The sequence below is a fragment of the Cervus elaphus genome, chromosome 20 (genome assembly GCF_910594005.1).
Source record: "Cervus elaphus chromosome 20, mCerEla1.1, whole genome shotgun sequence".
Taxonomy (NCBI): Eukaryota; Metazoa; Chordata; class Mammalia; order Artiodactyla; family Cervidae; genus Cervus; species Cervus elaphus.
Genome location: NC_057834.1, coordinates 91,998,846 through 92,012,444, shown reverse-complemented (window position 1 = coordinate 92,012,444; position 13,599 = coordinate 91,998,846). Strand labels below are relative to the sequence as shown.

The following is a 13,599-nucleotide window of genomic DNA, read 5'->3' as shown; positions in this document are numbered from 1 at the left end:
GATGGGCTTCCATAGTGACTCAGTCATAAAGAATCTGCCTGCAATACAGGAGGTGCAGGTTCAATTCCTGGGTTGCGAAGATCCTCTGGAGAAGGCAATGGCAACCCCCTATGGTATTCTTGCCTGGGAAAGCCCATGGACAGAAAAGCCTGCTGGGCTACAGTCCATGGCATTGCAAAAAAATCAAACACAACTGAGCAACTAAATAACAACATTCTCAAAGCACACGTTCTAATGCTTCATTCATATTACCAAAAATCAAAGGGTAGTGATAAAGATGAAATCACTGCAGGGGACTGTATAAACCCAGAGTAAAAGTAATTGGGAAACAAGGGAAATATAATATATAACCAGTCTGCTCCTGCTGCTCAGTTGCTCAGTCTTGTCCAACTCTTTGCAACCCCATGGACTGTAGCCCAACAGGCTCCTCTATCCATGAAATTTTCCAGGCAAGAATACTGGAATGGGTTGCCATTTCCTACTTCAAGGGATTTTTCCTGGCCCAGGGATCAAACCCACATCTCCTGCAGTGGCAGGCAGATTCTTTACCACTGAGCCACCTGAGAAGCCCCCATATAATCAAATTCTGAGTTGCTAAGTAAGGTAGACCCCATATTGGAAGAATCTGGGTAAAATACATGCATCTGGAGAGAGAAGTGTGTGTGTGTTTGTTTGTGTGTGTGTGTGGTAGAAATAGTACCAGTATTAGTAATAGTAGCAGCAGTAGTAGCAATGGTGATAGAATCAACTAGAGAATGTTTAAGGCAAGATAGCTAATAACTACCACTGAACACTTCCTCTTAGCTTACCAAGTTTTGTCTTAAATGATTTCTGTATATTATCTTAATTAATTCAAGGCAATTAAAGCAGACAAAGGAAATCAGGAGGCAATACAATGTTAGTGATAAAAAAGCAACACTGAAGAAACACTTAAGAGATAAACAGAGAGTCACCTCTAGAGAAGGACAATAAAAAGCTGACAGAGAGGTAGGGATCAAACTCAAAGATCATTATGTTAGTCAGTCTAAGGAAGGATAGGATCTTAAGGAGAAGACAAATAGTAAGAAATGCTGGAAAAATATTAAAATAAGGAAAAGACCCAAGGATATACATTGGAATTGACAGTTGGGTGATCTTTGATGTCATTTTCCAAAGAAATTTCCCTGAAGTTGTAAGGTCTGAAGCCAGACTGTAGGTGGGCTGAGGAGTGATTAAGAGGTGAGAATATGTGAGTAAAAGATGTAGACTACTCTTGAAAAAAAATGAAGTTTAGAAGAGAGGGTAATTGTTCAATGGGACACAATTGGAATGGGTTATTGAAAGTTAAACACAAGAGATGTGGGTTCTGTCCCCAGGTCAGGAAGATCCCCTGGAGGAGGAAATGACAACCCAATCAGTATTCTTGTCTGGAAAATTCCATGGACAGAAGAACCTTGTAGGCTATAGCCCATGGGGTGGCAAAGAATTGGACATGAATGAGTGACTGAGCACACACATTGAAAGTTAGAACTGGAAGCATTGAAAAAATTCTAATCTAAATCAACTTGCATATTAATATTTTGGGGACCATTTTGAATTCCTGAGGCATAAACTTACAAAAACATTTTCTTCTAAAACTTTGTTAATACAGATTTTCTACTAAATGGAAGTGGGTGTTATCCCAAAAGAGATTCACGATTCTGTTCTCTATAAGTCTCAATAGTAAAGGTTAGATGAAGAAATATAGAAGAGATAACGGTGGCTTTAAACAATCTATAAATCCTAAGGAAAACATCAGTGTAAGTATGAATTTGAGGGAGACTCCAAAGAAGTCACAGGAAATGAGATATCACTTTAAATAAAGCAAAGAAAAACTTAAATTTCAAAGTGTAGATATTTATTGGAAAGTCTACTAGTATAAAATACTTATATTTAATTTTGGGAATTTCAGCTCTGATTGATTGCCATTTTATCCCATGTGGAATTTACCTTACTTTACTTTCTCTTCCATAGACATTTAGCTCCTATTGATGTGGTCATTTTTTTTCTTCTTCATCACTGTCAATGATTTTCATAAGATGAAGTTCAGAGTGGGAAGCCAATTGGGTGTAAGTCAATAAGTTAAAGTCATACTGTAGCAGAAACATTCAGCAAATAAGAACAATGAGGACTTTTCTCTTGTAGGCATTACTTTTTAAATCTCTGGAATTTAAAATGATAAGGTATAACTCTTTTAGTTAGAAGGATTAAATCCCAGTGTCTCAGGTGAAAAATCCTTCTTAATCTAGAATCAAAACTTCCTACACTTCATTGAGACAAGTTCAGAACATGATAAAAATAGTTTAATTTTCGTATAATAGTGATTTACACACAGTGATAATTAATGAAACAATTAAGTTGTGAGGATAAATAATATAAACATTTAGAGAAAGAAATGTTTAATACAGTAAAGTATTTGTGAAAGATTCTCAGAGGACCTGGGAACTGAGCTTGGCCTTGAGACTAGGTTTATTACAGTCAGAGAAAGAAAACAGAAACTTTCTAGGAAGAAAGAGCAGAATGTTCGAACAAGTATTTAAATTACAACCTGGAAATTGTAGAGATTTTACTTGGATATTTTGAGGAGTCAACTAGCAAATGAAAATATTTTTAGTGTTAATGTATAGTAATTCCCTTCTATCAAAACAAAGAGCTCCAATCCATTTTTTGTGCTCATAAAACAAAGACTTTGTGATAGACACTTTGTCGTGCATATTCCTTTCATTAATAAAGGATACTCGTACGTCAAGGCTGTATATTGTCACCCTGCTTATTTAACTTATATGCAGAGTACATCATGAGAAATGCTGGGCTGGAAGAAGCACAAGCTGGAATCAAGATTGCTGGGAGAAATATCAATAACCTCAGATATGCAAATGACACCACTCTTATGGCAGAGAGTGAAGAACTAAAGAGCCTCTTGATGAAAGTGAAAGAGAAGAGTAAAAAAGTTGGCTTAAAGCTCAAGGTTCAGAAAACTAAGATCATGGCATCTTGTCCCATCACTCCATGGTAAATAGATGGGGAAACAGTGGAAACAGTGGCTGACTTTGTTTTTTGGGCTCCGAAATCACTGCACATGGTGATTGCAGCCATGAAATGAAAAGATGCTTACTCTTTGGAAGGAAAGTTATGACCAACCTAGACAGCATATTAAAAAGCAGAGACATTACTTTGCCAATAAAGGTCCATCTACTCAAGGCTATGGTTTTTCCAGTGGTCATGTATGGATGTGAGAGTTGGACTATACAGAAAGCTGAGTGCTGAAGAATTGATGCTTTTGAACTGTGGTGTTGGAGAAGACTCTTGAGAGTCCCTTGGACTGCAAGGAGATCCAACCAGTCCATCCTAAAGGAGATCAGTCCTGGGTGTTCATTGGAGGGACTGATGTTGAAGCTGAAACTCCAATACTTTGGCCACCTGATGCAAAGAGCTGACTCCTTTGAAAAGACCCTGATGCTGAGAAAGATTGAGGACAGGAGGAAAAGGGGAAGACAAGATGAGATGTTTGGATGGCATCACCGACTCAATGGACATGAGTTTGGGTAAACTCTGGGAGTTGGTGACGGACAGAGAGGCCTGGCATGCTGCAATTCATGGGGTCCCAAAGAGTCAGACATGACTGAGCAACTGAACTGAACTGAATATTTGAATCTTGATTCTTTAATAATAATAATACTGATATACATATATATATACTGATACATATGTATATATATCATTTATACAAATCTAAGTATGATAAAGTTCTTTTCTTTAAAGAGTTTAAAGATTATTAAGACATCCTTTCAGTGATAAAACTTTTTTTCTAGTATATAGTTTCAATAGTAGTTTTGTTATTGTTTTGGGGAAAAAAAAAACTGTATTTTCTCAAAAGTATTTAATACCACAGAATTTTATGGCCTGCAGAAAACTTAATGAGACAATGTATGTAAAAGTGCCAGTGACAGTTCCTGGCATGGAGCAGGCACTTGGGATTTGCTAAAGGTTAATTCAAAGTAAAGGATCAATAAATGTGTGTGTTGAACTATTTAAAAATTTCTGTCATACATTTGGGTCCTAATTGTTAATGTTTAAATTCCTTTATGACTAGTAGATATATATTCCTATTTTTTAACTAGAAATACAGTCCAATTCAATAATAATCTGGATGCCTATTATATATTCAGCATAGTGGTGCATAAAAGCGATTGAGTTTGGGACTTCACGCAGTGGAAAGGAGGTGAAATTGATCTACCCAGTCTTTCAGGTTATAGATTAGGGGGAGCATGATTAAAATTATTTAATAGATATATGTTCCAGCCTAAGCATTAATATGAGTGCATTTATCATAACCACATGACAAGCATATTTGTGTATCATGATACGTTGTATCCCCGTAAAATTGGTAGGAGGTATACTCCCTATCACGACTTGAAATATCATAAGAACCAATAGACGCATTAAATTTATATAAATAGCCTGTGAAATTATTCAGATAATTCCAGTGTACATAGCTTTCAATGGTTAACTATTTTCTTGAATTCTAAAACAAACTAACTAAAATCTACAGTTCAATAATGACTCTGTGCGGTTTCATTAAATCTTACATTTTGACAGTTTCTCAGAAGGCCAACACTTCATAATTAATGAATATTGAGCCAAAAGATTGACCTTCTGAATAACTGGATAAGTGCAAAGTTAGGAAAAAATTACATTGGACTAAGAGCCCTTATCTATTAGAATGAAAGTAAGTTCTGGAACTATGCCTAAGAAATTGGGTCTATATGTTAACATTTGAGAATCCTTTTTACAATAAAAATTCATGCTGTCTACTTTATTTTATGCTATGTTTAAAATAAGAGAATTTGTAAAAAGCTCCATTTACCTTGATCACATGTGACCTCCTTTAAACGTTCCCAAGATTGAACTCACAGGCATGTGAAGTCTAAGATAGCAGACATTTGATATAAATGGTTCCAGCATTCAATTCCAAGCTGAATCTACAAAGCTGAATCTAACAAGCTTCTACTGAGAGAAAGCTTCGTTTTACCTGAGATTGATTCAGTTAGTTCATTTGCTTAAAGGTTAGTGTTAACGCCATCAAGGTCACAGGAAGGATCTGATGCAAAGAAACTTCAAACAAGCCTAAATTTGAATTCCAGTTCTGCTTCTTATTGATTGTATGACCTCAGATAGGTTAAAAAGCTCCTTGAGGCTCAGTGTCTTTACCTTTAAAATGGGAGAGTGGAACCTATCTTTCTATGTTTGGGAGTGAGACAGAGGCACTCCCGTTACCATTTATGGCCTCGATTTAGGATGAAGGCATAGAAAGAACAAAAGATGTGTGGGAACATATGTTCCTTGAGCTCTTTGATCCCAGCTTCATGTACTCTCTTGTAAATCTAACAGACTTTTGAAAATTTCCCCAAATGTGTATTATTTTACCAACTGAAGAACAGAGAGTAGATTAGAAAACTTACAGTGAAAAAGAACACATCTGGAAGAAATTACTTCAATCAGTTTTCTAGAGCGAAGAAGCTTGGAGATGAGTCTTTGGTAGAATAAATCTAAAGAGCCAGCAGATTTGTTGGCAGTCTGTGCCTTTCCATGAAGGCAGTTGACCCATAGCTCCTGCTAGTTTTTTTGTTTGTTTGTTTGTTTTAAACATTTATTCATTCAACAAATTTTTATTGAATGATTACTATTTTCATGACAACATGCTAGGCTAGGATTATATAGATGAATTTGGTATACACTTTGTCCTTAAAGAATTTGGTCTTTAATAAGGGTGATAAGGCATGTATATAAATTTATAAATGTTCTAAATGGTATGAAAGTAAGTTGAGTGAGATGTAAAAGGAAGGAAGACAATTTTAGCGAATAATCTGGCAACAAATGGAGGGAAAATAAAGAAATATTGGAGGAGATGGCATTTAGCTTGGGTTTAAATATCTGTAGATTGGGCAGAAGGGAACTTCTGACTGAGGAAATAATGTGAACAAAGACTCAGAGAAGTGGGAAATGGAGTGCAGTTTGATTGTACAGTTGGGTTTATGAAAGAGACTCATGGGAAATACATTTTAAAGGATACCATCAGATTGAGAGGACCTTGAATATCATCGTAAGGAGCTTGGCTTTTATTTTCTAGGCAAAAGCAAGCCATTGGAGATTTCAGAGAAGGGAGATGGAAAAATATTGTGTTCTAGAATGGTGACTCCTAAAGACGAGTTGTATTAATACATTTTAATTATAAAATGAATTTGTTGGACAGATGCCCCCAGTGAATCTCCTAACCCAGCTCTTCCTTATCCAGGCTGCTGATGTGCTTCTGCAACATGGAGCTAATGTCAATGTTCAAGATGCAGTTTTTTTCACTCCACTGCACATTGCAGCATGCTATGGGCACGAACAGGTAAGTCAGTAAGTAAGTGCGTAGGTAAGTCCAAAGCCTGGGGCATCACTTAAGTGTTCCAGGCTTTTCTTGAAATGTACTGTATTCAAAGAAAGGCTACTTGAGCTATCCTTTGAATCATTTTTACCATCTTCTCATCAGTTCCACCCTTGAAAAGCTTTTGTAGATCCACAGAAAAATAGCAGCTACCAAGTTATTCATTTTCACTGACCATTCTCATTCTTCCTCATTTTATCTCCCTAGATCTCTAGTATTACTCAGTTATGCAGCAGAATTACACTTTTTACCTTTGTAGAGGTCATGCTATTGCATTTCCTGAGGCCCCCAAGTTGAAAATCAAACTTACTTGTGTCTCTGTGCTGTTCCAGCCATTGTGCCTTTATTTCTTTGCTGGCTGGAATATGCCTGGACACTCTCAAGCCTGTGAAGTGTGACCTCTAGCTAGGGAAGATTGCTCATTTCATTGATGTGCTGCTCAGAGTGCACTGGAGTGCACTGGAGAGCTGGGTACTGAAAATGCTTCTGAAAGTACAGGGTCCAAGGCTCAAGTGATGAAAAAACTCCAAACTTTTTCTGATTTCAGGCACAGGCCGGATATACACAATGCACGTTGTTTGTTGAGTCATCCTCTTTGGCGATTAACCTCATCACCCAGCAGAAACATAAAGAGCTTCTCTGCATGTTTTGTGGAGTGTTAAATTTGTTTACTTTCCCTGAATATATATTCACAGTATTATAAAATTATGCTAAAATGTGGATGGCCCTTTTATGATAAGGGACTCACTTTCTATGTGCAAAGACAGCACGTAAGTAATTTATGGATGCTATTGTCACTTACTAAAATATGCTGACAGGGGAATGGCACATTTGGTTTATAAATGTGCCTGATATGCCATGTTCCTTGGCATTTGTTTATTTACTTATTTTTAAGTGGAAGAGTAGATGTTTTGTACCAAGAGCAATATTGCCTAGGTATATAATAATGGTGCTTAACAGACAATCGATTTCAATGATAGTTTAAATCTGTGCATTATAAAGTCACATAATCAGAATTTATGGAGTCTGTATAAGTAGAAATATCTGCTTAGGAGTGCAAGGTTCCTGAGACTAAATGTCTACTACTATTCAGCTTTCTCCTAAATTAAGCATTGGTGTGCCTATTAGCCAACAAATGGATAAAATACACATTCCACATTGGTGCTACCTCTTCAGATATCATTTATTGAGTACCAGGCACTTTTCTAAGTGTTTCATGTATAATAACTTATTTAATCCTCACGACAACCCTATGAGGTATTCCCATCTTAGCGATGAAGAAACTGAATTTTGAAAAGGCCAAATCATTTACTCAAAGTGACATAACTAATAAATAGAAGCCTAATTTCAGAACCTTTCTTCTTTACCCACTGCACATAATAAGTTCTCCCACATTCCACCAGCTATTTTTTTCACCTAGATTTCTATCAAATGTATCCGATATTCTTGAGAGGCTTCTGCCCAAAATATATTTATCTGCTGCCACAAAATAGTTTCAGAGCTTAAATTCACATTTATGCTGATACGTCAGTGGTCAAGACTTCCTTTTAGAGATTTTTTTGATATGGACCATTTTTAAAGTCTTTATTGAATTTGTCTCAATACTGCTTCTGTTTTATATTTCGATTTTTTGGCTGCAAGACATGTGGGATCTCAGCTCCCTGACCAGGGATCATACCCACACCCCCTGCATTGGAAGGCAAAGTCTTAACCCCTGGACCACACAGGAAGGCCCTCAATGGTCAAGAGTTTTGAGGAGTCCTCCCATAACTGTTATTTTAATGGCATATATACATACTAACTTATCTCTTGGGATCACTGTGATGACTTCTGAAATTCCCAGAGGAGACAATGTCAAGTTTAGAAAAAGTATTTGAAAGATTCCTAAGTGGATGTGTAAACACTTTGAACAAATCCCGTAAATTACCAGAAACAACCCCTGGAAGACTCCTGAGTTGTGAATCTCAACCAGTTTAGGAAGATGCTAAAAGCTAGTGTGGCTATCTCCTGCTTACTCACAAATCAAAACAGGACTTAGAATCCCAGTCACAAGATGACCATTGGTGACCTATGCATGGAGTCACTACAAAAATAAAGAATCATGTAAACACTGCTGACTCTGGCCAGAAGAAGATTTTAAAGGACTGTTCAGAGATGATTATGGGTGATTTTAGAGAAGACTGTTTATGTACAATGAAGACCCAACTCTGAAATTGCTCCTTTTTTTAAATTTCTTGCTAGGTGATATAATAATAAATACCTTATTGTTTAGGCCAATTGAATTAGGGTTTTTTCAGACAAAAATTAACCAAAAGAACATCTTAATGATATGTCTCCTTCCATACTGCTGAAAGTGAAAGTAAAGTCGCTCAGTTGTGTCCGACTCTTTGCGACCCCATGGACTGTAGCCTACTAGGATCCTCAGTCCATGGGGTTTTCCAGGCAAGAATACTGGAGTGGGTTGCCATTTCCTTATTTGAAATTTGACACTAATCTCAAATGCTTGGATCCTTTAGGTAACTCGCCTCCTTTTGAAATTTGGTGCTGATGTAAATGTAAGTGGTGAAGTTGGAGATAGGCCCCTCCACCTAGCATCTGCAAAAGGATTCTTTAATATTGTGAAACTCTTGGTGGAAGAAGGCAGCAAAGCAGATGGTAAGATTATGATTAGAAGAAGAATTTTGCAGTCTTTTACTTTATGTATGCTTTTTCTTCTACTTTACCTATTTACTAGGGAATAATCTTGAAGTTGATTAATTCTAGTTTTCATGTACTAATTTGTTCCTCAAATCATAATTTATTATTTTTAATATATTAATTAAACTGATATGTTAATCCTTCTTTGCATATTTTATTTCAGCTTAATATATTCAGTTTAGTTCAGTTCAGTCACTCAGTCGTGTCCGACTCTTTGTGACCCCGTGAATTGCAGCAGGCCAGGCCTCCCTGTCCATCACCAACTCCCAGAGATTACTCAAACTCATGTCCATCGAGTTGGTGATGCCATCCAGCCATCTCATCCTCTGTCGTTCCCTTCTCCTCCTGCCCCCAATCCCTCCCAGCATTAGGGTCTTTTCCACTGAGTCAACGCTTTGCATGAGGTGGCCAAAGTATTGGAGTTTCAGCTTCAGTATCAGTACTTCCAGTGAACACCCAGGACTGATCTCCTTTAGGATGGACTGGTTGGATTTCCTTGCAATCCAAGGGACTCTCAAGAGTCTTCTCCAACACCACAGTTCTAAAGCATCTAATTTTTTGTTGAAAGACAGACATGATGTACTTGTGAAAGGAACTTGTAAACTAATGGTGTTGTGTAGTGATGAGGTGTGGGTAGAAAGAAGTATTCTACTGTCGTATCATTAAGTCTTAGTCTTTCAATGAGCCTGTGTAGTTGGGTTGTGGATTTCACAAGTATTTCTTAGTTTTCCTACCTCTTAGGTGGGCAAGAGGGTAAGAGTGGTCTAGAGTTGGATATTCCCCTTTCTCTAAAAGGAATGCTTGAGGGAGATGGAATTGAGTCTTTTTCTTTTCCCACGTCAGGTAGACTTTAATAAAACCTCAATCATCTAGGGTCCATTCAACACTTTCCTTTGAGGACAGGCCTTATTAAGAGCAGAATGCTCTGGTATATTTCAGAATTATTTATTTCCTCTCTCCTTTTGGAAGCATAAGTGGATTTTTGTCCAGTGTTCACTCTGAGGATGTGTGAGAGCTCCTGGGTATTAATCTCACAAAAGCAAGGAGGGTTCCCTTCATTGACTCCTGGAGTTTTTAGTCTCTTGTCAGTACAGTTCAGTTTAGTCGCTCAGTTGTGTCCGACTCTTTGCCCATGAGCCACAGCACGCTAGGCCTCCCTGTCCATCACCAACTGCCAGAGTCTACCCAACCCATGTCCATTGAGTCAGTGATGCCATCCAACCGTCTCATCCTCTGTCATCCCCTTCTCCTCCTGCCCTCAATCTTTCCCAGCATCAGGGTCTTTTCCAATGAGTCAGCTCTTTACATCAGGTGGCCAAAGTATTGGAGTTTCAGCTTCAACATCAGTCCCTCCAATGAACACCCAGGACTGATCTCCTTTAGGATGGACTGGTTGGATCTCCTTCCAGTCCAAGGGACCTCTCAAGAGTCTTCTCCAACACCACAGTTCAAAAGGATCAATTCTTTGGCACTCAGCTGTCCTTATAGTACAACTCTCACATCCATACATGACCACTGGAAAAACCATAGCCTTGAGTAGATGGACCTTTATTGGCAAAGTAATGTCTCTGCTTTTTAATATGCTGTCTAGGTTGGTCATAACTTTCCTTCCAAGGAGTAAGCATCTTTTCATTTCATGGCTGCAATCACCACCTGCAGTGATTTTGGAGCCCCAAAAAATAAAGTCTGACACTGTTTCCCCATCTATTTGCCATGAAGTGATGGGACAAGATGCCATGATCTTAGTTTTCTGAATGTTGAACTTTAAGCCAACTTTTTCACTCTCCTCTTTCACTTTCATCAAGAGGCTCTTTAGTTCCTCTTCACTCTCTGCCATAAGGGTGGTGTCATCTGCATATCTGAGGTTATTGATATTTCTCCCGGCAATCTTGATTCCAGCTTGTGTTTCTTCTAGCCCAGCATTTCTCATGATGTACTCTGCATATAAATTAAATAAGCAGGGTGACAATACGCATTAGGTATGACCATAAAAGTAAGGGGTTTTCCTAAATTTTTCCCACTTGTTGTTATTCATTAATCTTTTCTTAATTGAGGTAAAACTTACATGTAGCAAAATTCTCAAATCTTAACTGAGTATTAAGTGAATATTTCCTTTTGAATACCCCCACACAAAAGTCATCAAGATCAAGATATAGTATTTTTATCTGGAAGGTAGCAAATATTTCACCTGGAAAGTTCCTTTATGCCCACTTCTTAGTAAATAGCTTTCACCACCAAAGGTAATCAATATTCTGGTTTCTATTATTGCCATAGGTTAAATCTTTTCTTTGCTTTAGAAAATGAAGGTATATATATTTGTAAGATATATACATATATATACACATATATATACGTATATATATGTAATATATATGGAGAGAGAAACAGCGAGAGAATTGCTGAATCAAAGGGCATATACATGCTAACTTTGGGAGAAATTTCAGACAGCTTTCCAAAATATTTACACTATTTTTCATTCCCAGAGCTATATCTGAGCATTTCATGTTACTCCCCACATCCACCTCAGTATTTGAGACTACTATTATTTTAAATGGAAATAGAGTTAGAGTGTGATCAGTTTGGGAAAAAAGCTTTAGATTACACAGAAATATTTTAGATGCATTTAATAGAATAAAATTTCCCGCAACTTTTTTAGTTTTTTAATTATAAAATGAGTTTTGGAAAATTGAAAGTTTTGAAGAAAAGTTCTTTCTTTCTCTTTTTTTTAATCGTCCTCCCAAACTTTATTTCTTGACACAGATTCACTCAGAGTTACATCTTGTTGTTAAATTCTCTCAGGCATATCCAGCCTTCTTCCACTGACCCTCAAGAGACCTAATTAAAAGCCCAGCTGTAAGAACTGCTGGCCTTTGCAGCAGAAATGATGCACATTTCCAAAAGCACAAGGTTGTCAAAGCTCTAGAACTGCCATTTCCTTGGTTCAAGGTTGAGATTGATATTTGGTTAATAAAACTAATCGATGTTTCCGTCTACTCATAAGGGAAACACAAAGGCTCCCAGGGACAAGTGTGGCAAGAGGCTAGGGCAGTTTCACTTCCATGTTGGAAACAGGACCGTTTTATTTGGCAATGTTTGAGAAACATAGTTTCTATCATTTTCTGAGCCGGTGTGTAGTAACTCAGGAATTTTTCTATAGCATTATCATAAACAACCTGTGTTGTCAGGATGCAAGGAGCGCTGTTCCTTGGACCTTATTTAAGCAGTCTCTTTGATTCTGTTGTTTTAGAACAGTCAGAGGTACACGGTGTGAAATCACTGAGCGCATAATTGTTTCTGAAACTGCCTCACTTTTCCAAGGGGTCAGGAACTGCTCGCATTCTTCCTTTTATTATCAATGCCAGCCTCAGCCTTTTATTCCTCTGAACAACTCCAAAGCTCAGTGGTGTCAAAATGAGTGTCATTTATGATCAGCATGTCTCCAGGATCAAAGGACTCTTCTACAAAAGGCATTGAAATGTGCGCTGCACCCGTATTCCCCGTACATACCAGCATCATATGATATAATTTTTAGCATTTTCTTTCAGACTCACAGAAGCACTCTAATGCCTCCTACTCAATCATTTAAAAAAAAAATCAAGAGACATGACTCAGATTTTTAAGCATTGTATTTCCTTCTAATACACACGTGATATTTAAGTCCCTTTTGCACTTAAACCAATTGCAAAGAATAAACCGGAAAATCTTTAGTGCTAGTGGATGCTGCACAAGATTTATTATCAGCTAGTTCACTTACTCTAAGATATATCTAAGCCTTCAGATGATTTATTTTAGATCTGAACCTTGCCTGTGGTTAATGGACATAAGGGGAGGAGTAAATGAATAACCCCAAAAGGAGTGCAATTTGAAATCTGGTATTTACATTATGTTTCCATGGTAACAGAACATCACAAATGAAAATAAATTAAGGTTATAAAATTAACCAAAATGTAATTCCGAAAGCATGCTCAACATGTTTGGGAGACTGACCTATTCAGTCACATATGTTTTAAGTCCCTAGTCGTCTTTAAGGAGAAACACAATGCTTGTTGAATGAGATTGAAAAGGTCAAATATTGCTGGACTCCATAAGAAGAAAATAGAGATACAGTTCTTTTTGTATCTGTAAAAATATAGATACAAATTTAAATTCTTTCTGTATTTGTAAAAATAGAGTTGCAGAGTTAAAAATGGAAAATTTTAAGTTCAGAAACTATTAATTTCTATAATCTGATGAAGATAAAATTTTGTTAACATGGACTTGGATATCAGAAAATGTCACAAAAGTTTCTAGGACATGGTCAGTAAAGGGAAGTAATTTATTTTAAAAAATATATCTTGTCAGAGCTATCACACAGATTTGTTACTGAAAATTTATTTAAGATACATTTGGAAGTTGAGTTATTGGGATGTGCTAACATTACTGGGTTTATATGGAAGCATTTATTCTATCTTTAA

At 37.1% G+C, this 13,599-nt stretch overlaps 1 protein-coding gene across 4 annotated transcripts in view; it reads left to right on the top strand.

Moving 5' to 3' along the window:
- The window catches only part of LOC122677090 (serine/threonine-protein kinase TNNI3K), a 355,674-nt gene that overhangs the window by 126,670 nt on the left and 215,405 nt on the right, over window positions 1-13,599 (top strand). For all 4 annotated transcript variants that reach the window (XM_043876893.1, XM_043876895.1, XM_043876894.1 and 1 more), the window contains 2 exons: window positions 6,314-6,412; window positions 8,965-9,103. In XM_043876893.1, coding sequence (XP_043732828.1) covers window positions 6,314-6,412; window positions 8,965-9,103 — 238 coding nt within the window. The remainder of the gene's footprint in view (window positions 1-6,313; window positions 6,413-8,964; window positions 9,104-13,599) is intronic.